General features: G+C 39.7%; 1 protein-coding gene across 2 annotated transcripts in view; it reads left to right on the plus strand.

The window, feature by feature from the left end:
* The window catches only part of LOC134497756 (probable acyl-CoA dehydrogenase 6), a 56,943-nt gene that overhangs the window by 2,390 nt on the left and 27,404 nt on the right, over positions 1–27,149 (plus strand). For both annotated transcript variants that reach the window (XM_063303643.1, XM_063303644.1), the window contains exons 2-3: positions 15,260–15,380; positions 25,692–25,821. In XM_063303643.1, coding sequence (XP_063159713.1) covers positions 15,260–15,380; positions 25,692–25,821 — 251 coding nt within the window. The remainder of the gene's footprint in view (positions 1–15,259; positions 15,381–25,691; positions 25,822–27,149) is intronic.

Here is a 27,149-nt window from a genome sequence, read left to right on the forward strand (position 1 = left end):
TTGGTGAGATGTCAAGGTTAAAGATAGACATTTTGGGTGTCAGTGAACTGAAATGGACTGGAATGGGCCACTTCACATCATATCACCACCAGATCTACTACTTTGGACAAGAGGACCACAGAAAAAATGGAGTAGCCTTCATAATTAATAGTAAAGTGGCTAAAGCAGTGCTTGGATACAACCCAAAAAACGACAGAATGATCTCAATTCGAATTCAGGGCAAGCCACCTAACATCACAGTGATCCAAATATACGCCACAACCACAAATGCTGAAGAAGCTGAAGTAGAGCAGTTCTATGAGGATCTGCAGCACCTACTGGACAACACGCCTAAAAGAGATGTTATTTTCATCACAGGAGACTGGAATGCTAAGGTGGGCAGTCAAATGACACCTCGAATTACAGGTAAGTATGGCCTGGGAGAACAAAACGAAGCAGGACACAGGCTGATAGAATTTTGCCAAGACAATTCACTCTGCATAACAAACACTCTCTTCCAACAACCTAAGAGACGGCTTTATACATGGACTTCACCAGATGGACAACACCGAAATCAGATTGATTACATCCTTTGCAGCCAAAGGTGGCAGACATCTGTAGTCGGTAAAAACAAGACCTGGAGCTGACTGTAGTTCAGATCACGAACTTCTTCTTGCACAATTTAGGATCAGACTAAAGAGATTAGGGAAGACCCACAGATCAGCTAGATATGAGCTCACTAATATTCCTAAGGAATATGCAGTGGAGGTGAAGAATAGATTTAAGGGACTGGACTTAGTAGATAGGGTCCCGGAAGAACTCTGGACAGAAGTTGGCAGCATTGTTCAGGAGGCGGCAACAAAATACATCCCAAAGAAAGAGAAAACCAAGAAGGCAAAATGGCTGTCTGCTGAGACACTAGAAGTAGCCCAAGAAAGAAGGAAAGCAAAAGGCAACAGTGATAGGGGGAGATATGCCCAATTAAATGCAAAATTCCAGAGGTTAGCCAGAAGAGATCAGGAATTATTTTTAAACAAGCAATGCGCGGAAGTGGAAGAAGACAATAGAATAGGAAGGACAAGAGACCTTTTCCAGAAAATTAGAAACATCGGAGGTAAATTCCAGGCAAAAATGGGTATGATCAAAAACAAAGATGGCAAGGACCTAACAGAAGAAGAAGAGATCAAGAAAAGGTGGCAAGAATATACAGAAGACCTGTATAGGAAGGATAACAATATCGGGGATAGCTTTGACAGTGTGGTCGGTGAGCTAGAGCCAGACATCCTGAAGAGTGAGGTTGAGTGGGCCTTAAGAAGCATTGCTAATAACAAGGCAACAGGAGACGACGGCATCCCAGCTGAATTGTTCAAAATCTTGCAAGATGATGCTGTCAAGGTAATGCATGCTATATGCCAGCAAATTTGGAAAACACAAGAATGGCCATCAGACTGGAAAAAATCAACTTATATCCCCATACCAAAAAAGGGAAACACTAAAGAATGTTCAAACTATCGAACAGTGGCACTCATTTCACATGCCAGTAAGGTAATGCTCAAGATCCTGCAAGGTAGACTTCAGCAGTTCAAGGAGCGAGAATTGCCAGATGCGCAAGCTGGGTTTAGAAAAGGCAGAGGAACTAGGGACCAAATTGCCAATACCCGCTGGATAATGGAAAAAGCCAGGGAGTTTCAGAAAAAACATCTATTTCTGTTTTATTGACTATTCTAAAGCCTTTGACTGTGTGGACCATAACAAATTGTGGCAAGTTCTTAGTGGTATGGGGATACCAAGTCATCTTGTCTGCCTCCTGAAGAATCTGTATAACGACCAAGTAGCAACAGTAAGAACAGACCACGGAACAACAGACTGGTTTAAGATTGGGAAAGGAGTACGGCAGGGCTGTATACTCTCACCCTACCTATTCAACTTGTATGCAGAACACATCATGCGACAAGCTGGCCTTGAGGAATCCAAGGCTGGAGTTAAAATCTCTGGAAGAAACATTAACAATCTCTGATATGCAGATGATACCACTTTGATGGCTGAAAGTGAAGAGGAACTGAGGAGCCTTATGATGAAGGTGAAAGAAGAAAGTGCAAAAGCTGGTTTGCAGCTAAACCTCAAAAAAACCAAGATTATGGCAACCAGCTTGATTGATAACTGGCAAATAGAGGGAGAAAATGTAGAAGCAGTGAAAGACTTTGTATTCCTAGGTGCAAAGATTACTGCAGATGCTGACTGCAGTCAGGAAATCAGAGGACGCTTAATCCTTGGAAGAAGAGCAATGACCAATCTCGATAAAATAGTTAAGAGCAGAGACATCACACTGACAACAAAGGCCCGCATAGTTAAAGCAATGGCGTTCCCTGTAGTAACATATGGCTGCGAGAGCTGGACCATAAGGAAGGCTGAGCGAAGGAAGATCGATGCTTTTGAACTGTGGTGTTGGAGGAAAATTCTGAGAGTGCCTTGGACTGCAAGAAGATCCAACCAGTCCATCCTCCAGGAAAGAAAGCCAGACTGCTCACTTGAGGGAATGATATTAAAGGCAAAACTGAAATACTTTGGCCACATCATGAGAAGACAGGACACCCTGGAGAAGATGCTGATGAGTGGAAGGCAAAAGGAAGAGGGGCCGACCAAGGGCAAGATGGATGGATGATATTCTAGAGGTGACGGACTCATCCCTGGGGGAGCTGGGGGTGTTGACGACCGACAGGAAGCTCTGGTGTGGGCTGGTCCATGAAGTCACGAAGAGTCGGAAGCGACTAAGCGAATAAACAACAACAATATCCAATACCAACGTGTGAAAAAAAGCCCCTCAATTGGCTAATATTGGTTTACAGTGTTATCTAATGCAGTGTTTCTCAGACTTGGCAACTTGAAGATGTGTGGAAGTTTGAGAAACACTGATGTAATGCATGTGCATTTGGAAGTAACTTTTGGTGAGTTAAATGGGTTCTTTTCGTAGGTAAGGAAATACATGATTACAACCTTAAAATATTTAACATTCCTAAAAAATCTGGGAAGGGAATATAACCTTTTTGCCTAACTTACTCTTTTTTTGAGGAATAAGTTCAGTAAAACACCCTAGCATTTCTTCCCTCAGCCCCCAGCATTCTCTTGTCCTCAGCTGTTTTGTCTCTTAGTGGTAGAGGGTGTTGGAGAAAAGCTTCAGCAGATGGTTAGACAGATTGATATGGAAACAAGTGTTTGTTTTAAAACTAGATCAGTTCAGTATTACTTGAGATTTATGTCTGAACAAAAAGTTCCCAGTTAGGCTGCTAGTTGTAATGTTGATGTTGGGTGTATTTACCTAAGTTGCTGCAATTCTTCATTGTGAAATTTCCCACGGGCTATCTAGGCTCCTTCACTTATGAAAGAGGTGCCCTGTTCTGGTGCAGCAGTTACAACTCAAGGAAAGGCAACAACCCTGATGATGTAGTGGGTTCTGTTCTTGATGCCAGCTGAGACTTGTGGAACTTGCATTTAGAGAGCTTAGCATACAGTCTAGCATCTCTCAGTTTGCACAAGAGTTTCTTAACAAGCTGTATGTGGTCTTTGAAGTTGTCAGAATAAATCAAAATGTCATCTAAGTAAACCAGGACCCCTTTGTAGAGATGCTCATGGAGGACCTCATTGATATATTGCATAAACACTCCAAGGGCCCCTGCCAACCCAAACGGGAGGACCTTGTACTGATAGGAACCAAGAGGGCAGTTAAACGCTGTTTTCCATTCATCCCCCTCCCGAATCCGAATCCTAAAGTAGGCTTCTCTGAGGTCAAGTTTGGTAAACACTTTCCCCTTCGATAGGTGCGAAAGCATGTCCTTCATTAAGGGAAGGGGGTATTGATTATTAATTGAGATGGCATTTATCCCATGGTAGTCCATGCAGAGTCTCAGAGAGCCATCTTTTTTCGACCAAAAAAGCACCGGGGCAGCCAAAGGCGAATTGGCAGGCTTAATGAACCCCGCGCTAAGTTTTTGTGAATAAATTCTCTGAGAACGTGCTTTTCAGTCTCAGACATGGCGTACATTTTAGGCTTAGGTAGTTTAGCCTTTGGGTCCATTTCAATGGCACAGTCAGTTTTTCTGTGAGGAGGCAACTGGTTGCACTCTTTCTCATTGAAGACATCAAGAAAATCTGCATATTCAGGTGGAATGTTGGGTTGTGCCAAAGCTTCAGGTGGGGGTGTGTGGTTGAGAAGCGTGCCAGCTACCTCCCCCCCTGGTTGGAGTACAGTAAAGAGGTTGCCAACTCCATTGTTAGACAATAAAGCACCTGAGTCCCAATCGATCTGTGGCTTTCTGCTCTTTAGCCACGGGAGTTCCAGTATAATAGAATAGTAGGCAATAGGGGCTACAATGAATTGCAAGGTTTCTTTATGCACCCCCAACCTCATGGCCAAAGTCTCAGTCTGGAAATCCACGGGACCCCCTTGGGCAACTGAGCCGTCCATCTGAGTGAAAATAATGGTATTTTTAAGTCTCTTGGTTTTAAGGCTCAGCATGTCAATGAGGGCAGGGTGTATTAAGCATTTTGTGCACTCCAAGTCTAACATTGCTGTCAAAATGGCTTTGTGCTGGTTTTTTAATTCTATTTTCACCAACAAGGTGGAGCAATCATCACTCACCAAAGGGACTTCTTTGTCATCTATGTCAGAAGTAGGCATGTTGCGCCCTGGAGTTTCCACCTGCTCACGGGCATGATTTAGAACAGGTGAAACTCGTTTCCCACCAGTTCCAGATCCTCTTGTTCAGAGTCTTCGCCGGATTCCATTTGAGCCTTCAGGTCTGGATCCTTTCGGGCCAGCGCAGCTGCAGCTGCTGCCTTGCATCTGGTCGGTGGGGTTTTAGTTGGTCTGGTTGCTCCTTTCAGTGTTTCTGGGCATTCTGCTGCTCTGTGGGTGTCCTTCCCACACTTGAAACAGCCGCCTTTCTTCCCTGGCTGGTCTTTCCGATCATCCCTGTCATGAAATTGTCTTCGTTGGGTGAAAGGAAATTGACTTGGTGCTACTGTATTTCTCCCCATCATTTGAGCTCGGAGCTGCTGACGGAACTGGTACTGGGTATTCTCTATCTCCCCTGCAAGGCAGATCCAATCCTTCAGAGTGGGGGGTTCTCCGCGGCAGAGTGCCTACCTCAGAATTTCTGGCTGCAAAACCCCCTTGAAGTAGTCAATCTTAGTGGTTTCTGACCAGTCCATAACTTTTCCAGCAAGAGCCTTGAACTCCATGGCATACTCCGCCACAGTTCTTCCCCCTTGCCTACGTTGCTGGATACCTGTCTTCGCTCTCATCTTGTCCAGTGGGTCCTCGAACTGGTCTCTCAGTGCCCTCATGAACTCTCACAGGCAGCCCAGCTCTGGAGCCATGGCCTCATGCAATTGCACAAACCATTCAGCAGCCAGGCCCCTCAGTCTGGCGCCCACCTGGCTGACTTTCTTGTACTCAGTGGGGAAGCAAGAGCCATAGTCCTTCATGTATATGGACATGTTGGTCAGGAAGAATGCCAACTGTCTTGGATCTCCATCGAACTTAACTTGTATGTCCTTTGGGCTTGCGCCCTGCGTCGCCCCACTGGGCAGCGCTTTTCCCCAATCTCCTTGGCTTTCTGGGTGGCCCCCACTCCACCTGTGCCTCACTGGGGACTTGAAATGCTGGGTTGGGGTTAGAGTACGCCGTCTTCCTCGTGGGTCTGGTTACTCTGCCCTGGACAGCTGAGTTGAGATTTCTGCCAAGGGATACGCCATGGTCTCCAGGGTTCTCGATACCTGCTGCAACACCACTTCCATGGCAAACATCCTTGCCTCCAAATTCCGCATGTCTTGCGGAGTTCTATTTGAGTCTGGAATGGTTCCATGCGACCCCGGACTCCGCACTCTTACTTGTGCCTCCACAGGTGGAGGGGGACTTCCCTCTTCTTCTCTGGCACCGATCAGGGAAGGTCTCACCTGTGGTTCTTTGATGATAACACTCAGCGTCTGAGGTTCTCTCACAAAATTGAGGGAGTGGAGGGCACTTTCTAACTCTGTCTGGTTGAGCCAGGTTTCCATCTTGCACTCACTGTCTCCGCTCCCTGAACTTTCCTCCGTCTCAATTTTTTCTTCTTCCACTTTGGCATACAACACGGTCCTCTCCGATGACGGTAGAGGCGATGGCTGCTTAGCCCTGGACTTTCCGTGTTTAGGCATGGTTCATCAACTCTCAGCTGATTGCTTGCTCAGGAAGAGTTTTCGAAATTATGGATTCGTAGCTTTAATGTCAGCACCTGATCATTCAAGCATTCACTCACACAGTCAGGAGGCTGGGATTCCTTTAACTGTTTTAATGAAGCGTAATGAGTGGTACAGAAGGCAAGCTGTGAATAAAGATTTCCCACTCAAACCTAATTTAAAACTACATCCCCTTAGTTAGTTAGTCCCCTTTCCCACGAAACATGTCACTCCCCCTCCCATCCAGATGGTATTCCTGGCGTATCTTAACCTCGTGTCCTTGATGTGCTCCGTAGCTATAATAAACCACTTTACACTCCAACTTCACGTTCCCTCCCATCTGGCAACATGAGAGAATGAAATGATGGGAGATGCCCTGATAAGGGTTTCTGTGAAACCTTTAATCGGGGGATCTGACACGATGGAAGTGATGGTCCAATACTGGCAGAAGTTGTAGACTGGATTAGAAATGAAGTCAAACCATATTCCAGTTATTGCTCAGAAGATTATTACATCCTGATTATTGCTCCCTGATTATTGAATACAAGGTGTGATTGTTAACTTTGGTTTTATTAAAAACTATTGGAGTATTACATTATATAATCCAAGTGTATTTATGTTATTACGGATTCCAGACTGGTTTAATTTATATATATTAAATCATTTAATTTATTAAGCAATTCTCTATTATATATTTTTTTGTTCACTAATACTTTCAGAACAGCAGGAAATTTCATTTAATTGAATATAGCCCTACAGTAAATGTGTGTCTGCAGCATATCTAGGATTGTAGAGGGAAAAAAATGTAAGATTTTTTTTAAAAATCCTGTTTAAGTATCTGGGGTAATACCTTAAGATACAACTCAGTAGTTTAAGTTATGAATATAAAATTTTTGCTTAAGGTTGAATTTCATTCTGTTGTTTTATTCTAGAAGGTAGCACAAGCCATCTACATGGGAATAGCAGGTCAGGATAATGCATGCTGGCAGAGATGGCCAGTAGGTTGGTTATGTAGTGAAAAACATTTGATTGCCTACCAATTGGCTACTTTGGGATTGGCTTTTTGGTCAGACTCAGAAAATGAAGCAAAGATCAGTTATATCTTACATGATAACACAAAATTATGTATGTTATGTTGCTCTTACATGATCCTAGAAACAGTACTGGTGTTATTAGGAATCTGATTAGCAGAAGATAGGTTGGGATAAACTTAGGTAAAAAGCATACAGGATTGTTTCTGCTATTAAATGGCAGTGAATTAATCCTAATGGGAAAAACAATTTTAAAGAACTGGCTGGGTTTGCACATTGTGCTAAATCGTAGTACAGTTTGCTTCATTTTGGCATAGCATCGGTTAAAACTCAACTATTTTATCTCATCCAACAAGCCATGCTTAAAATAAACCCCAATATTTTAACTTGTAGGAAGTTGTTCTAAGCCCTTTATTGTTTTACTTACCTTCCTCAGTGTAATTTCTAGCATATTTTCCAGCTCTATCAGAATAGCTGGTAAAAGCTGTTGGTAGTGACTATGTAACTTCTTTAGTTGTTCCAGATGCAGGTCACCCAACATATGCCTGAACTTTAGATAACACTTTCTCTTTTAAATTCTATTTGCCATGGTCAATATTTTTTTTGGATGATGTTTTAGAATCTTTTGGGAGAAGTAGCAAAGTTTCATTACAGTTAATCGAAATTGTTGGTCCTCTTTTGTTATCTTCCCTGAGCACAGAGACAGTGATATATCTGTCTTGCTCTCATAAAATGTCAGAAACGGTACACTGCAGTCTTAGTGCTAAAGGGTATTATGAACAGGGTTTTTTTTCCACAGTTCCAATAAATATAAAAGAGGATATTAGTAATTGATGGGAATATTTGAATATTACAGTCAACAAAGGACTGTATGAAGGTAATGAAAATGAAATGAAAAATTATCATTTTAATTCATAGTTTCCTGGGATTGAATAGATAAGTGATGTTTGGGCCAGTGGAGAAATTTGGATATTTGGGAGTATTTTGTGGTCACTCTCATAGAATAGTAGCTACTGGGGAGCCTTGTCTATTCACTAAAGTATGTATCATAGTGGGCACCCCTTCACAGGAGTCATACCAGTGAGGTTAATCCATTGCATTTCCTCTAAATTTCTAGGTTGTTCTCTACCGCTCTGACTTATTTAATTTAATTTAATTAATTAATTCATTTATTTTTCAAATTTCTATCACTACCCATCTCTCCCGAAAAGGGGACTCTTATTTTGCCTTTTTTCCCAAGCCATGTTATCACACTGCTAAACAAAGCACTGTTGTTGTTGTTTTAAAGGGGACCTATGTGGAATCCAAAGGTTTTCTCATAAAGAAAGTTGATGCTGGTACTTTGCTGATCAGTATGTCAGCTTTTAGTTTATTTCTTTTTAGATTGTTTTACTTAAAAATAAAGTTAGATGGGGCAGGAAACCTGGCCTGCAACTAAAGAATAGTGCCCCTGGTGTCACTGGGGATGCCAGAATTAGAGAATGTATCTTAAATGTAATTTTCTAAACAAATAAATACCTCCTCCTGTGGGAATAGAGCAATAATGAAACTCTTAATATAGTAAGGTAGACATCCTGAATTTCCCAAACTATTTTGGATGTCAACTTCCATAAGCTTCAGCCAGTAAAATTGTTGGAATGCTTTGTGCAATCCTATCACGTTCATATTGTTTTTGTTTCAATTAGGAACACAACTTGAAGTATGGTAAGAGGTGTGTCAGGCCCCTAACAGTAATCAAGAAAGCTACATTCTCATAACCTTCCCTTATCTTGGTTTATTGCAAGGAAAAGTGGTTAGATTAGAGAATCTTGGGAATTAGATGTGTATGTATTTTAGCCCATACCCCCAACACTTTTTATCTGTGAGTGTGTTAAAGCTGGTTCTCCTTGATGCCTTTTCTTAGTCTCCCTTAGTTTAAGGGTATAATCAGAGGGTGCTCGAGTTTCCTGAGGATCTGGTGGGAACTGGAGGGCAGTTCACAGTGGCAAATATTTTGTCACTCTTATTGCATCTGCTGAATGTTGCCCAGTGGCCCTTTTTAAGGTGACTCATTCTCTTTTAGGGAAAGATAATTTCCAAAAACAAGAGGTGCAGTAAAAAATTCCTATGGCATTTGGCAAATAAAATTTCTCAGATTCAAATGGATTTGGACTCTAGCTGGACAGTGCCAGTGGAGAGGACTAAGGCTTCATGCTGTGAAGTGATCTTAGATCAGTTTTGAGTCTATGAGTCCTTAAGTAGATAGGGCTCTCTGTAGTGTCAGCTTCACCACCTCTCACTTGGACCCTGCCTTTCATGGTTGTTAAGGCCTCTCACAAGGTGGTTGGAGGCTGGATTTGAACAGCAATCAATGCTTCTTTGAGTAAGGGGCTGTTCTCATTACTTCTGACAAACACTGAGGTGCATCCCCTGCTCAAAAAACGTCACTTGATCCAACTATTTTGGATAATTTCAGACCTGACTCCAACTTCCCTTTTTAGTCATGGCCCTGCAACTCCAGAGAACCCTAGGAGAAGTGGATTATTTGGCAGTTGGATTTCAGGCCAGGATATAGCACATAAATGGCATTAGTTGTGCTTTGGAGAGACTGTGACAATGCAAATGCAACTCTCTTGGTCCTCCTTGTTCTCTTGGCAGCTTTTGATACTTGGTTTAACTCTCAAGTGCTAAACATTTTAGCCCTCAAAAGTAGTTTCAACAGTTCCATTCAGGGCTATACAGCATAATTAAAGCCATTGGAAGCCAATTTACATTTTCAGAAAAAAAATACCTCTTTAATTATGTTGATGTTTTAGATGTTATCTTATCCTTTGGGGGGGGCTTTGGGTGGGTGGTCTGCGCTCTTCATTTATCCTCATAAATTTCATAAGGAAACTGAAGCTCAGAGATCATTCAGACCACACACTAATCCAAAATTATTTGTGGATTATAAACTATATTTTATGACAGAAATAGAAATACATTGTTTGAGAGGGTACTTTCATTCCCCATGGCCCTACCAAGTGGCTTGGCTGAACATTTGGGCCTTTCACACTTCGGTTGGTTTAAAGGACAAAATGGCTGCCTTTAGGCTTGCAGTTACTTAGGGCACCCATTTCTCCCCATAAACTTTCTGAAATCTTCTCCTAGAACAACCCCCAATCCTGCCCTAGTTTGAAGTATGGCTCTTGATATGTCATGCAAAGCATGGTGAGGCCCTCAAGCCAACAGATGTTATACACCCTGATTTATGATTTAGCAAAATATGCTAAGAAAAACATGATTAGACAACCTATAGCGTAGGACAGTGTCTGAACTCAGCTAGGGAGTGTCCCAAGGTCCTCCAACAAGTTTCATAGTTCACTGCAGAGTTGAAGAATTTTCCCCCAATACTCTATTTTAATCATTTTACCTATGTGAAAGTTTCAGTAAATTTAAAAAAAAAAGGGGGGGGGGAGATCTCCATGTATAACTCTAACTTCTCTGCAGAAAAAAACCCTTTTTCCTTAATTTTAATAGAATGCTAAATAATAATCAACTCCACCTGCTCCCCATCCCTCAGCCATAGTAACCATTTAACTAATCATGACATTAACCATGAAATTTTCAAACAGGAAATTTAGAGGGTTTGTATTCTCCACTACTGATTATTGAATTCATTATTAAGAATATTAACACAATATAATAACTGCATTTAGAATAATTCCCAGAGTTCATAAACATAGAACATTATAAAGTGAAACTGCTGTTAAATTTGTATAAGTAATGAAAGGATGGGTAAGATATTATGTGTTGTTGCCTCCACTGTCTATCATTCATTGATCTTAATATTGGCTTTTACAAGACTTTTTCATTATTCTCAAAGACCTCTGGCAGGACATGCATCTGTTCTTTGCTTCTTTCCCCACAAGTTAATTAAGAAGCAAACTCCACAAATTATTTTGTCATAAAAAGAAATAAACTTTCCTGGCACAGCTCTAGTAGTAATGTAACTTAAGTGAGGTCTTGTTTTTATTTCTCAAATAATCAGGTATACTAAAACATGTAGACACAGTTAATGATACAAAATCTCATATTTTACAAATTCCCTTGGCTCTTACTACACAGTTGCCAAAGTGGAATTCTCAGCTGTGAATAGTACTTAAGGGATTCTTTAATTAGATTTCCGAATCATGCAGTCTTTATATAAACTCTTTCAGACTGCTGCTCAGAATGCAAGGTTTGAACTGCAAACATAAATATTATTTACAATCAGTAGCATCTATTTATGGATAAGAAGCTAAGCTTGTAGGAAAATAAATGTTGTTTTAAAAATCTGATTTCAATAAAAACTGACCACACATCAGTGACTAGTCTCCTTAGAGTATGTATTTTAAAATCTCAGAGGAGATTACTCCATGTTTTTTCTGGGACTGAGGGAACATTTAATTACGGTTTGTGGAGATGTAGGGGAATTATTCAGCTGTCTTATAATTTGTATTTTTACCTTACCTCCTCATTTCCTTTTCCTTTACTGTTTGGACATTCTGGTGTTGTAATTCCAACATATCTGGAGTGGTCCAGCTTGGGAAACGCTGAGCTAGCTAGCTAGCTAGAGGTGCCCCTGAATATGGGATTCCTACATCAAATTCTTATCACCTTTCTACACACAGTTAGTCACTTCCTGTTCAATGTCTTCAGATCATTAGTTTATGTATTTTCCTGTCTGTTTCATATCACAGCCTGCCAGTGGTGGGAAGTACATATTACAGTGACACCAGGACATGGAATCAGTGTTGTTAAACTTCAGGAAAGGGGAAGTCAGACGTTAACCTGCTGTTTTTGTTGTGGCCCCTTATTTCTTACAATGTCCTCTTATTTATTTACTGTTTTTATTAATTGCTGCTCAACCATTAAGTAATTTATCAAAGTGACTTTAATAATTTATCAAAATGTCAGTGCACAAACAGTTCTCTTCACTGACACTGAGTATATTTGTGAGAAACCTGAAACAAGCCTATAGGTAGTCCTCATTTAGTGACCATTTGCAGTTACGACAGTGATGAAAAAGTAACTTTATGACCGGTACTCGCATTTATGACTTTTCCAGGTCTGTAAAACAAAAGAAAGCTAAAGTAAGATCATAAACACAGTTGTGGTTTCACTTAACAATCACTTTGCTTAACAACCCCCTTTTTAGAGGTCATGGAATCACAAAGCAGAAGGTCCTTTCCCAAGGGTTTCTGATAGGAGAGGTGTTTTCAGAAGGGCCTCTCCTGTTGATTTAAGTAATGCAGCAAATTGATAGCAGGAGAGAATATCTCAAAACAATCAAACTCTTAAGCCACTGAGGGCTTTAAAAGTCAGCCCCACTATGTAGACCAGCCCAAGAAATCAATTTCACAAGAAGGCTAAAACTGTTTATATTAAGATTGGCTATAGTAACAAAATCTTGCAAGTCTGAATGTGCTTTACACGTACTCATGTGAATTAGGGAGGTGTGTGTCTGACCTGCTTTTGCATTCCTTCTGCTTGTTTTGGACTTAAGCCATGTTTTTCCCTCCATTGCTTTAGTAATGGAACTGGCCTATCTCTGTCAAGGTCATCTTTCTTACTGTCTACATTAAAGATCAACCCCAACACATTAAATTACATCTGACAGGCAGTTGGTAGTCATTGCCAATCTTTTGGTGTAGGCATCAGATGTATCTTGCACATGTCAAGAATATGGCTGCTGTGTTTTGCATCAGTTGCAATTTCTGGACACATTTAAGGATAGGCTATCTTTGTGGTAATCAAGATACATTGTAACCAAGTCATGTATAACAATTGCTGAGTCTAACAGACTCAGGAAATCATGGTTATCACATTAGTTACAATTGTGGAGACAGGTCCCATGTCACAGCCAGTACCTGCAGATCCAGTGACGTTAAGGAGTACTTCCAACAGCAAACAGAACTTTTTGGCTAGTACAGTCCCATCCAGAATAGGCTTCACTTAGTCTCTGAGTCCTGCTTTCTTCTTGCCAATATACCACTGTTTTATGTGAATCGGAAGCTTCACCTGGTTCAGAATACAGCAGCATAGGCAGAGATGGGCATGCCTTGGTATGCCCATGTGACACCTCTGCTTCATGAGTGCACTGGTTGCAAGTATGTTTCTGGGTGTGATTTATGGTGCCAGTTATCACCAATAAAGCCTTACATGGAGGGAATGCCTATCTCCCTTTGTTTCTGGTTGGTTGTAGGATACAATAACAGAATCTGGTAAGCCTGTACAAATTTCTCTTTGTCCTATTTTTTACTAAACAAAATCAAGGCAGGGTTATTGTGTATTTCTTTCTCATGCTTGCTTAAGTCTCTGGACTGTGTAATCTCTTCTCGAAATCTCTCTTTTAACAGCTCCTTCCTCCCTCCCTCCCACATGGTTCTTCCATACCTTCCCCGAGGTCAGCTCTAAATTTGTTTATAGAGAGGACCAGAAGCACTACAAAACAGCCCGCAAGCTGAACCCTGGCAGATGGCGCAGAAGAATAACACGGTTGATAGTATTGAAAGCTACCAAGAGGTTTAGAGAAATTAGCAGTGTCTCACTCTCCACTCCCCTATTCTGGCATAAGTCATCTAACTAGGCAACTAGGTCATCTAACTAGGTCATCTAGGCAATCAGGGTTTTATCTAGGATATAGTACCAGAACTGCTTTGGTACCATAACTTGGATAAAACCCTGAGTGAAATAGGTCCAGAAAATCAGGTCATCCAGATGCATCTGGAGCTGTGAAGCCACTGTATTCTTGAACTTCTTACCCAGGAATGGAATATTTGTGACTTATAATTAAAAAGATCTTCTGGATCAAGGGAAAGACCTTGTTTTCAATAGGGATCTTACAACTTCCTCCTTTAAGCAGGCAGGAACACATCCTGCATTTGCCATTAATCACCTCTCAAGTATCCGGCCAGTTCAAGTTTGGCTGACTTAATCAGCTAGGAAGAGCAGGAGTTGAGCAATCAGGTGATAGTATCCTTCATGGCATGCAGAAAAACTGGGCTACTCCTGATTGAGCAACCTCAACATGAACATTGAAATCCCTCAGAACAAGAAGTCTGAGGTAACCTTGTGCCAGCCAGCTAATTCAGAGAGATTGTTATGCAGCAGGAACACTGTTTTCCCTACATTGTCCCAGCTACCCAGATGCAGCTGCAAATAATGTGCTTCAAATTGATAGATGGTTAGATTGGGGTTCTGGTTAGTGAGATGAAATTCCTATAGACTATATATGGGAACCATCCTTGCTCACCTACAAGACCCAGTCTACTGCATCATAAAGTAATACAGTAGACAGAACTTGGAGGGATTACCCTGTCCCCTCGCCTTGTCTCCACAATATATTAGCACTTTCACCCAGGATTAAATCATGGATAATAGATGTTTCACCAGCAGCTGGTAAAAATTATTTCTTGATTTGGTGTGAGCATCTTCTGATATAAACCACTTCCCTTTTTTGCATCTTGCACATTTTTATGTATCATTTAAAAACAAAATATTAAGCAATATTTCAAGCTTCACATCACTAAGCTTGACAAAGACATTCTTGCTGTGAGTTGCTGATAATATGTGTGTTCATGTATGTGTATGCTTGCTATTGATGAGTTATACCAGACAGTATTTGTTTAAATTCAAAGCTGAGTGAAAAAGAGCTTTCATATATTAGAAAACAAAGACATGGAAGTTCAGCTGTTCTTAGGTACTATGGTACACTAATAAGATTGGTACCAAATCTTCTGTCCAGTGAACTGCAGGGTCTAGTTTTGAGCCCATTTAAGTCCATCAAACCTAATTGGAATTATTAAACCCGCTACTGCATTAAGCCAGCATTCCATCCTACTCTTTTAGGTCCTGACTACCTAATACTGGCTGGAGATGATGGGAACTGTAGTTCAGTAGAGCAGAAAGGCTCTTGTTTAGGAAAGTCTGGTATAAATTAACCCAATGTCTGTATCAAATTTGCCATATAGATGTAATTTCACTCTGTAACCTTTTTCAACTTTTATCCCTCCCTCACTTTCCAAATGCAGATTATTGACAAGCACATCAATCCATTTGTGGACAAATGGGAAGAAGAGGGACAGTTTACAGCACACCAAGTTTTAAAAATTCTTGGGAAAGCTGGATTTCTTGGAACGGACAAGCCAACTGGTGAGAAAGGAACGTACTTTAATATTTGTCTGTAATTTAGAAAGCATGTTTAATATTTGGCTCAAGGATTTAGAGGTTGGTCTTTCTAAATGTATCCTAGTTATAGCATTTTAATTTGGATGGGTTGGAATATAAAGTCATGCAAGAGGCAAACAGAAATACAATTTTAATAAAATCTATAGCAGGTTTTTATCTAGGACATGCTTTGAATATGTTACTGGAACTTTTTTTCCTTGAGCTGTCAAACTCTATATAAATCTTCTTAAACCTCTTTAATAAATAATTTTACTTGCTGTTTTAATTAACTGATTTAAAAATGCATTTTTTTAAACTTCAATATGTGTTGTGTGGTTTTTCTCTTCACTATTCAGTGTCTTAAGAAATGCAAACTGGTAAGCCTTACAGGGAGTCTCACTGAAAATTGTACTGGCAAAGCCTTAAGTTGACTAGTAGAATGCTGGTGCAAGCCACTCAAGTCCATCTCCAGGGTTTACTATCTCATTTGCATAATAGTATTCTTCAGCCAATGGGCATGCTTAATCATTGTTAGGCTGTTCTGAGGAGACTCCCTCCCCCCTCCAAGTAATTTCTGCAAATCTTAAAGAGTTCTAAGCCTAGTGGTGTCTTCCACTTAGAGATGGATAGAGCTGGCTGCACTGCAGAAGAAATGGTGTGGTTAATTATTAACGCACAGGATAAGTTCAGCCTGTTAAGAATGGTTTTATTGTTGGGCAGGCCTTGAAGCAGTATGGGTGCGAGATTATCCTGAAATTGGTTTTTCTGCTTAAAGTCAGCTAGCTATGAAAACAGATGACCAGCTTGCATTTGAACATGTGGCCTAATGCTGTGATAAGAATTAAGTTCAATTATATTAGAAACTCATTTTTGTCTGTTTGTCAAATACTCTGCTATGGATTGCTGCTGCTTTAAGTATGAATCACAGCTAAAACAGAAAAGGGGTAACTAGAGATAATCTTTCCGTTTAATGTGAGATTTTGAACACCATAGCTGCCAACAGAGAGCCAGTTAACCTAATCCTGAAGTTGGTCACTTAGAAGTTACGGAATTCAGGGAGAATTGTGAGCAAACAAGACATGAGGCAGCCATCTAGATTTTCTTTCTTTCTTTCTTTCTTTCTTTCTTTCTTTCTTTCTTTCTTTCTTTTTCTTTCTTTCTTTCTTTCTTTCTTTCTTTTTTGTTTTATAGTCAGTATTAAGGAAGTTGGATGAGGGATGGGTTGGATGGAGGAACAGGTCCAGCTTTTTGCAGGTTTGAATCTCTTCCCCCCCCCCACATTCTCTTTTAAAGTCTCTTCTCACATGCTGTTTGCAGTAAGAGGTAAAGGTAAAGGTTTCCCTTGACATTAAGTCCAGTCGTGTCCAACTCTAGGGGGCGGTGCTCATCTCCGTTTCAAAGCCAAAGAGCCGGCGTTTGTCTGTAGACACTTCCGTGGTCATGTGGCCGGCATGACTAAACGGAATGCCGTTACCTGCCCACTGGTGGTACCTATTAATCTACTCACATTGGCATGTTTTCGAACTGCTAGGTTGGCAGGAGCTGGGACTAGCAACAGGAGCTCACCCCGTCACACGGATTCGAACCGCCGACCTTCTGATCGGCCAGCTCAGCAGCTCAGTGGTTTTAACCCCCAGCGCCACCGCGTCCCTTTGCAGTAAGAATAAAGCCTTAATTTAGGCTTTTTCATAAATACTCTTTTTTCTTGTATCTAATACTGTATTGATGCAGCATCCTTGAAAAGCAGATAGGAGTTAATTGCATATTTCAGGTTGTGATGACTGCCTACTCAGCTTATCATTAAATTCGACTCATATGTGATAAAATAGAAATCTCTTTAATGGAGTGTAGTGTGCAGTACAGAGAAAAAGTTGCGAATAGAAGTTCCCATGCTGTCCCCAAGTTAACAGTCCAATGAATTCAGCCCCTCCCACTTCTTCGGTATGCACCCCCCCCCGCCCTTTTTGTGCCAGTCCATTCAGTTCTGTGCAGATGTTTGCAACGGCTCTGCCGGTTGACCTTGGATGCCAGAGAGAGTCCAAACAAGATGCTTTCACACTCCTGGCTTGTCCCCCTCCCACTTCTACTGACTCGCAAGTCTCAACCCGTGTTGATTCTATCCATGCATGCAAGTCGGATCAGATGTTCTGGGAACGTTTGATTTGGGACCATGACACAGGTCTAGTTCTGAGCAGTCAAAAATGAGCATTCATTTTTATGAATGTGTTTTATTAAATTATAGGGCAAAATGGAACAAAAGCTTAGTAACAATGTAATTTTTCTCTCTTTTTTTCCTGCCATTTTTGGGGGAAAGTGCTTAAGTTTTATGTAACTTAAATCACAGCTTTAAATGTCTTGCATATTCAAACTACACATACTTGGAATTTCTTATCATTCTGCATTTGGGGCCACATCCATATCACCCTAATAAAATGAACCAAATGTAGAAAGTGAATCCTTTGAAGAATTCTTTTCCAGAAATGTAAATGCAGTGAGAATGTCTGATGCTACCTCCAGTACTACTGTACAAATAAAAAACAAAATTTGATTTTGAATAGAATGATAGGTCATTTTCTTTTTTATTCTAGTCTGATAATTAGAAACAAATAAGCAGTATTAGTAAGAAATACTATTGGGTTAAACAGTAGAAATTTAAAACATCAGTAGATGTCTTCTAAATAGGTAGATAGGCTACCTTTTAAAAAATAAGAGCTATAGAAACAAAACATCTGACATTTTTTTCTGTGCTCTTTCAAAATGTGGAGTCGCTTTAGTTTTTGGACTTTGGTTGTATGCTGTAGCCCCATTCAGTAATGATCAGTTCACATGATATATGACATACCCTTGTGCTTATTTAGTAAGGTAAGGATAGAGAACTAATCTTGGGATTCGTGTTTTTCTCTCCAAATGTGGAATGTGTAAGATGATCTGATGTGTACATTCTTTCAGTACCACCAGTTCCCTTTTTGGGGAAACAATGTAAATCCTCCCAGTGGTTTTGGAACAAATATGTCCTTTTATTAAGACACGTGATAGAAGAGGACAGATGAGCTTCCATGACCCACCATGTGTGTATATGGGCAGAGTTTGTAAAATGCTTTTCTGCAGCATATGAGCGCGATGCATTGTTCAGGTGGGACCAGTCTTCCTCAACTGCTCATTATTTACCTGTTTTTCTTTTATTATCCGGAGATAGAGACTCTATAACAAATGTAGGTTACAGCTTTTACTGTTGATTTCCTGAACTTGAACGAGCTTCACTCATTCAGATTCTCATGTTTGCATACCCAGTTCAGTTTCTAGCTAGCCCAGTTAGGATTGAATTCCAGAAGAGTCAGGTTTGGGTGACCACACCGCATGGTAATAGTTCTCTGTGATGATTCTGAAGGACTGCAGTTCCCACACATTTTATGCCTTCCAATCAGACTTGACTCGTCCATCACAGCTTGGTCAATTGTATTTTTCTCAGACAATCTGATAGTTGTCCACTGACTTATCCACTTCACATGGGAATGACCTATTGCTTTGGGAACTACCTTTTACTGTGAGAATGTAGCTTTCAATTCTTAATTCCGGTACTTTTTTACATGCTACATAAGCTGAAATCTTTGCTGAATAAAATTTTCTGCCTCTATGGAGTGCTTTGATTGGTCTCATACACTCAGTTCTTAAACGAATACATAGCATAAAACTATATGCCAATATACCATGGCATTATATAACAATTAGCATTATATGCTAGTGAAAGTATACTGATCTTAATATGCCAATACATGGTTCTTCCATGCCTATACATGATTATATTCTAACATAAAGATTTTACAGATGAGCCATAACATGTATTGGTAAATGAGCATGAAAGTTCCCACGCATAGAAGTTATGGTATGAATACATTGGAGTGAAGATGGCATGTTTTGGGAAACCATCTTAACCCCTCACTGTATGTAGGGCAAGAGTAACAACCTCGTTCCCTTCAGATGTTTGAACTACAATTCCCACTGTCCCTTAACATTGGCCATGCTGGCTGGAGCTTGTGAAAATTAAAAATCCAAAACAGTTATAGGCTACCTGCATGTTGATTCATGTAGCTCTTCAGTGAATTGCTGTGTGGATTATCCCCTTTTTCCCCCCTTTCCTTTTTGTGCTTTTATTCATAGACCATAGGCTGATTTCTTCTTTCTTAATCTAAATTCTCAGCAGGAAAACATGCAAGATTTCAACATAAGCTCCTTCCGGATTTAGCAGCATACTTAAAAATCGATTAACCTTCTGTTACATTCTCACTTCTTCTGCAAAGCTTGCTCTATTATTTCTTGTTAGGAAAAAGAAGTGGAAAAGATTTCAATTCCAAAGAAATTTGAAAATTCCCAGGTGCCCAGGAGTTTCGTTTTCAGCTCAAAATCATTTTCCTTTAATTTTTGTCATTGTACTTAGAATATGTTTTACTGGTAATGATTAAAATAAGCTTTAGAATGCTGATGCAGTATGGCGCAAATGATTTGGAATGCTCACTTTTTGAATGTTTTATCCTGAATTCGTCAGAAATGATACATAAAGGGTTAGGTTGAGTTGGGTTTGGTGGGGTGAGGTGAGGTGGGGCGGGGTGTGGTTTTTACATAAAGACTTGACCCAAACTATCCCAGTACTGAAATGCAACCTCTGGTTCATTTCCTGGATTCAGCAATGTGTTTTGGATGTTGTTTTGTTTTATGGCTGCAGTTCTATAATTCTGTCTAAATTGGCAGAGCAAGCCTTCACTGAGGGAAAGCCAAGGGAAGCAGAGTCCAAGACTAATAGCCTCTTACTGATATCATTGTCTGTTGTTCACAACCAGGTCTTTCTCTGGTTTCAGTGGCAGCAGTCAATAAGAGGTCATAAATTAATTCTAGGGTCCTGGTTCACAGTTTTGAATATCCAGGCAGTCTTCACAAGACACAGAGTTTCGATTGCAAGCAACACTGAGGGTAGAGGACAGGCATACACTGTATCTGCAGAACATAATGTGCCCCTAGGAATTGTCCAGTTACTCTGCTAGAGAAGTCCAGATCTGCCAACTCCTGAATTCAGGTGTGCACTCTGCTTTGGTCCTGTAGCCTTATTTGCTTCCACTCTCTTGGACCTGAAATAAAATCACATTCTGGTATATCATTTGTTTGACTAATTTTTTCTTCTGGCTTGTTTTTCTGCTTCTGAATTTCTGCTGTTTTTATTCCTACTCTGCTATGTCCTGCAACGTCAAGTATTTATTTGTTTGGGGTAAAATGTTGTACATCAAGTTTTTAATCTTTTTGTTTATTCACGAGAGTGCAATTCTCTCTCTGCATGTGGACTTTGATACAGGATCGACAGTTTTCAAGGAAGCACTTGTGCATGGAAAGCAGTGATGCATTAGAATTAGAATCAGAATGCATTAGAAATGGCTGTTTCCAAATGGAACATTATTATTAACTTGTCAATTAAGACAACTTTTTTTAAAAACAATTATAATTTTTTAAAAAAATCTTTATGATTTCCCAACTTCCCTTTTATGGAACTGTCAAAATTTTAAATCCTCGTTGGAAGTTCCTCTCAATTAAAAACTGCACAGGTATTTAAAAGCTTTTTAGACATTCAGCCAATAATTAGGTATGTGTGCTTCTGAGCAAAAATACTGATTGTATTACCTGGGCTCACTCTATCTATCTACCTACCTACCTACCTACCTACCTTATTTATAAGCTTAGATAATTAAAAAATTGGCACTTATGCATATAGTATCTATATATAGGGAAGAGAAAATAAAATTTATCTGACAGCACTAGCTGTTTTGGTATTTTACTGATTTTTATTGCCCATAAACTTCATTTTGCTTTGACATTTATTTGATATTTTACCAGTTTTATTGTACGCCACTTTTGGAAATGTAACATATAACTAAAAAGTGGATTATAGATTCTTTTGCAATAAATATATTTCTAATGAACTTCTCATATTCTGGCTTGTCTTTTCTCTTTCCTTACATTTTACATTTGTCTCTAACCTTTTTAATAAAAAAATCAGGAAGATTTGTTTGACTCAGCATACACTGATCCAAACAAAACTAAGCTACCTTATACATGTTGTTCCTTTTTAAAAAAACAGCATTTTTTTTTCTGCTGCCAGGAATTTTTCATAATATGGGCAAACCGAGAGAGAGAGAGATGAACTCTGTAGTTTCCTTCAGATCTATTCTTTCAAAGTATATGTTTGTTTTTCTGGGAGTATGATGTGAAGAAAGGGGTTTATCAAACACTCTTAAAAATAATATTTTTTTATGATCAAGAAAACCATGGCAAAATTGTGGTGGAGTTTAGAATAAACACATTAAGTTGGGAGTGGGGGCAAAAGTATCAGGCAGCCCTTCCTTCCACAAATTAAAGAGTGAACCCAGTGTTATTTCCTCCTATTAGTTTTGTGAATTGAATTCCATTCCTTTTGGAGCCCAATTACTAAATTAAAGATACTAATTTTGTAAGATTTTTTTATTTTTATTTTATTTTGTAAGATATTTATTTTGTCCATTTTTATTATATGCCACCCCTATACACACACACTTTCTGGTTTGTTTTGTACATGCTCTCTGTCTATCAGTAGGCAGTGATGTTTGTTTTGTGCATATATACATATAATAATTATATGCATAATTTTATTATATTTTGTGCATATATTCTGTGTGTGTGTGTATCTATAAAAAAAACAAGCAAAAGCTATCAGGCAGTAGGCACTCATGTGTTTGCTTATAAACTAATGAAGTGTCCAGAATTCTAGTTTGTAATTTGTATTTTCTTCGTTTTCTTCATTTTCTTTATTTATTTATATTTCGAGGCTGCCTGACTCCTCAACACTCTGGGCAGCTTACAAATAAAAGAGGAAACAGTACATATAAAAAGAAGAAGAACAGCTGACCAGAAGAACAAGCACCCAACCTAGGACAAAACTAAACTAACTAAATGTGCTGCGAAACCACCTTAACCCATGACCTGGGAGAACAACCAGGTTCTGATAATTTTCAGAAAGTTATAAGGGAAGACGCCACAGGGAGATATCATTCCAGAGGTTAAGGGCTGCAACTGAGTAAGTGCACCTCCTGGGTCCCACAAGATGTCATTGTTTAATAGATGGGGCCCAGGAGGATCCTAGATGTAGTCTGATACCCCTGGCCCCAGTTGCAATTAATTTATCCAGATTGTAATCCTAATTCTGGGAATGGAAATCAAATGACGATTTCATGACTACATTTTTTATTATTTTTTTGGCCCTCTCTCCATCTGGCTGATGTTATCTTGAGGTCCTGATAATTAAACTTTCCATTTTGTTAAGCTCTTAATATTTTAACCTTTATTTATGTAAAATTAACATTTTAATTTAAATTAACAATTTAATTTAAATTAACTGCCCAGAGTCCCCCTTTGGGGGAGATGGGTGGTGACAGAAATTTGAAATATAAATAAATAAATTAAATAAACAAGAAACAGTGGAACTATTTAGAAAATTAAATCCTTCATCTGGAAAATGAGTATTGTTTTCTACCTTGCTAGTGCTGATGTTGCCCTCAGCTGCTGTGTGGTAAAATGTTACAGTCTTTTTCTCTAGCAGTATTGGAAACAGCTGATTGACAGGCTACTGGTATGCTGGGAAAAATCCATCCCCCATGCAGGAGCACTTCCTGGCTACCTACGGATGCTGTTGTTTTGTTTGTACAGTTGTAGTTTCCAGCTCACCAAGTGGCAACTATTACAGTTCTAGGGCTGAAAAATGAAAGATAGGCATGGGGTAGAAAATACAGGGAGTTCTCACTGACTGAGGGCAATTGGGACTGGAATTTCTGTTGCTAAGTGATGTGATTGTGAAGTGCAGTATCATGTGACCACACCACTTATCAATGGAAATTCCAGCACTTCCAGTTGCTGTTGGTAAGTGCAATGTCATGTGGTTGCCCTTTGCAACCTCCTGCCAGCTTCCCCATTGACTTTGCTTGTAGGAAGCTGGCAAAGGTCACAAATGGCAATCATGGGACACGGTGACTGTCATAAATATGAGGACTGGTCATAAGTACAATTTGTTCAGCACCGTCATAAGTGTGAAAGATCACTGAATGAGTAGTTGTTAAGCAAGGACCACCTATGTCACAAAAGGAAGTTTTGTTTGGATACTATCATTCTTTGATATAACTCTAAATGAGCAACCAACACCCCTCCCTCCCACTCTTCTTGCGTTGTGGTCACCTTTGAGGAATCATCAACCCTTTTACTGTGTTTAGATACTGCTCTGAGATTTATTGATTTTTGTGACTGGGAAGTTAGCGTTCGAGTTTTCTTATTTTTGCCCTCCAATTATTTTTGTGGTAGAGATTCCTATTCCGGTGACTTTTTTTTTTTTTTTGCCTGAACCACCAACCCTAAATGCTTTCAAGCACATTGTCTCACGGTCTGCTTCGGAATACTGAGTAGGGGAAAATCTGCCACTGCAACCTTCTAATGAAATGCAGATCTACTATGGCTATTAGACCAATAGCAAATAGTCCATGGATTTTCTGGCCCATGATCCCAATGCGATATAGGATAAGTTGACCTGTGCTTACAGAGGTTCCCAGGTAGGGACAGAGTGATAGTTCCTATTAAATGTAACTATAAGCAAACATTTGCAAAGCCATTTGTACTTTAGATGGTACAAATTTTCTGCAGGATGATGGTATGAACAGGATACAAAGCTACATCTCTTCCTTTTGAAAACAACTCTGTGAGGAATACACAATACGGTATAAAGAGAGACAGGATAAGCTATACCTGACATCATTTTTCAGCCTGTGGAAAAATTATAGATTATAATAGAGATTTCATTGTGCCTTTGCTAGCACTGATAAATATTTTTAAGTAAAATATTAAATGGACAGTGCAAATAAATTACTTAGAACAGATTGTTAGTCAAGAGTTGATTTATAAGACAATGAATCTTTCTAAAGTGAAACCCTAGGGGTATAATTTAAAAGAGATAAGCATGCTTGCTTATCTTCTCATAAGCATTAATACAATAAGCATTAATACAATTTAGAGGTCATGATTCCTGTTTGGTTGAGAACAGAACCAACCCCCTCTCAACAACCTTAAGCTAATGGTGGTAATAATCTTTCTACCCTATTCTGGTCTCTGGAAAGGTGGCACCCCAGTACTGTACATTGCATGTATCTCAAGACCATTTGCAACCATGTTTGGAATGCTACATTGGAACTGCAGTGGCAGAAATACTTTTTATCCATTGGCATTATTATTATCTAGAGAAAGAAAAAGAGGTTAAGTTTAAACACAAACTGGTTCACTTCATACAATATTAATATTATCAGGTATATATCTGATCCCATACATTCTCATCTTTAAGTTTTCTACTTTCTTTGTTTTTCTTTACTAACCTTTATTTTTTTAATTAATTGTTCAAGATATAATTAAGGCACATAATGCAGAATATAAGACCAATAGAATATTCTTGTACCGTTTTAGCTTTTCCTGTTTCTTTTTAAGTTGTCTACTTTCTGAAGGAGCAATGCTTCATTTTTTATGCTAGTTTTCCCTGAACATCTAAAAACAGATCTTCTTTTATGCCTGCCTCACACATTCCGTGAAGTTGAGTTTCTTGCTTTTTGGTTAGAATGTGGGGCAAACTAGGTCTTAGACTTAGTGTGCAACATTTCTTTTTCCTAGTTTCCAGTGGGCACTTTTAAGCTGTTGGGGACGCATAGGAGAGGGAATTAAGTTTAGTTTGCAGAAAGAGCATGAAGAGATAATAAGTCTGTTGTCTCCTAAAAGCTATAATGCCAATGATAAATGATTCCCTCCGACAATTCATTCCTTCATTTATTAAGCAAGTATAACAAATCATTTGACTGCCAGTAGTTATTGATTCTCCACATTTAGTGCTAGACATCGGTGTCCTGTTTCCAGTCTTCAAGCATCAATTTGAGCCAATTGTCCATACTTGCCCTCCACCATATCAATGGGGACTCTTTGGATCTAGAATTACTCTCCTGGAGTATGTGAAAAAGTATTTGTTTATTCATTAGTCTAGGGCACAGATTTAAATAACTGAGGAAGCTGAAATAAAAAGACATTTATATATTTAATATATTGGAATAACATGCTCTGAGTGTTCATAAATTTACAAAATAATCCATTAAAATGGACTTGGTATGTTACTGTATGTAAAGGAGCTGTATAAAGACTCTAGAATACCTAAGTTTAAATTAGTTTTCTAGCTCACAAGATAATGTGTTCTCTTATATTCAGAATACGGTGGCCTAGGTTTGGATTTCTCCTACAGCACTGCAGTGGCAGAAGAACTGGAAAGGGTTCGCTGTGGAGGTGTTCCCATGGCTATTGGAGTGCAAGCCAGTATGGCTACACCAGCTCTTACGAGGTAAATTTGTGAAGAAAACTTCTTGGCTCTATTTTTTTCCTCACTGAACCATAGAAGGGACCATTTAGGGCATCAAGTCTGATTTCCTCCTCAGTGTGTTAGGTCTTCAGGTAATAGTGGAATTTCCAGAGTCTTTGGAAAAGACAACAAAAGAGAAACAGCTTTAAATCCAGCTCTGTGCAGTACAGATAAAGAAAAATGGGTCTACAAATTAATTTCATTATCCCACATTTCACCTCAGGATGGAAGTGTGAAACAGTTCTAATTTTGGAAGCATGCTTCTATGGTTTTTTGTTACAATAAACTGCTGTAGTATCCATGGAGGAAAGGTGGTCCTATCCCAGGCCAAGCACACACAGGGAGGTGGTTGCAAACTGTACTGATAAGTTTTGTGAAGTAAATAAACAAGTGGCAAAGGAAATGTGAATGCAAACACACATGTACGCGTAGTAGAGAAACAGGTACCCCAGAATCCAGCAAGCTTGCCTTAAAATAATTCCAATCCAAAACAGCAGGCACAAGAGAGGTCAAGCAAAGTCCAATGACTAAACATCATTGAAGGTTGTCAGCCGGTCCAGGTCCAGGTCCAGAGTCAACGTCACAAGGTTTCAAGTGGGGAGTCGAGGCACACAGAGCCTGTGTAAACAGACAGTTGTTGCCAATGGAGAGGCCTGAGTTCCCTGCTCTTCTTGAATAGAAGCAGCCCAGGTGTTGCTCATTTGGAAGGGTGAGGCTCCTTTCTTGCGAGGAGCCTTGCAGAGCACCTTTGCTCTGCTCTTCTCCCTGCATAGCAAGGCCCTTCCACTGGGGGAGCAGGCTGGCAGCTCAGACTCCTCATCTTCTGAGACTGGTGGCAGCTGTGCCTCCTCTGCCTGCAACTCCCCAGGCAGCAGTTCGTCCAGCAAGTCTGGAACTGGCTGCACATTGTCGGTCTCCTCATCTGAGTCTGAGCTCGCCATGACAGGTAGCATAGGAAGCTTTTTTAATTAGTAAATAATATGGATGGCATTTGACAAGATGCTTACCTGGTGTATTTATTTATTTATTAAGTATTTGCAGCAATGCAGCAAAGGAGATCAGGAATGACCTGGGATGTCCCCAGTTTAGCCATTTGCTCTGACTTCAGGCAAGCTGTTGTTACTTTGGCATAGAGAAATAATGCTGCCAACCTGTCTTCAAAGGTCAGAGGACATGGAAAGTACCTTTTTGTTGTTTATTCGTTCAGTCGCTTCCGACTCTTCCTGACATCATGGACCAGCCCATGCCAGAGCTTCCTGTCGCTTGCAAATACTATATACGCTGAACAAAACCTATTTTTGTTTTATTCT

The sequence above is a fragment of the Candoia aspera genome, chromosome 4 (genome assembly GCF_035149785.1).
Source record: "Candoia aspera isolate rCanAsp1 chromosome 4, rCanAsp1.hap2, whole genome shotgun sequence".
Lineage (NCBI taxonomy): Eukaryota > Metazoa > Chordata > Lepidosauria > Squamata > Boidae > Candoia > Candoia aspera.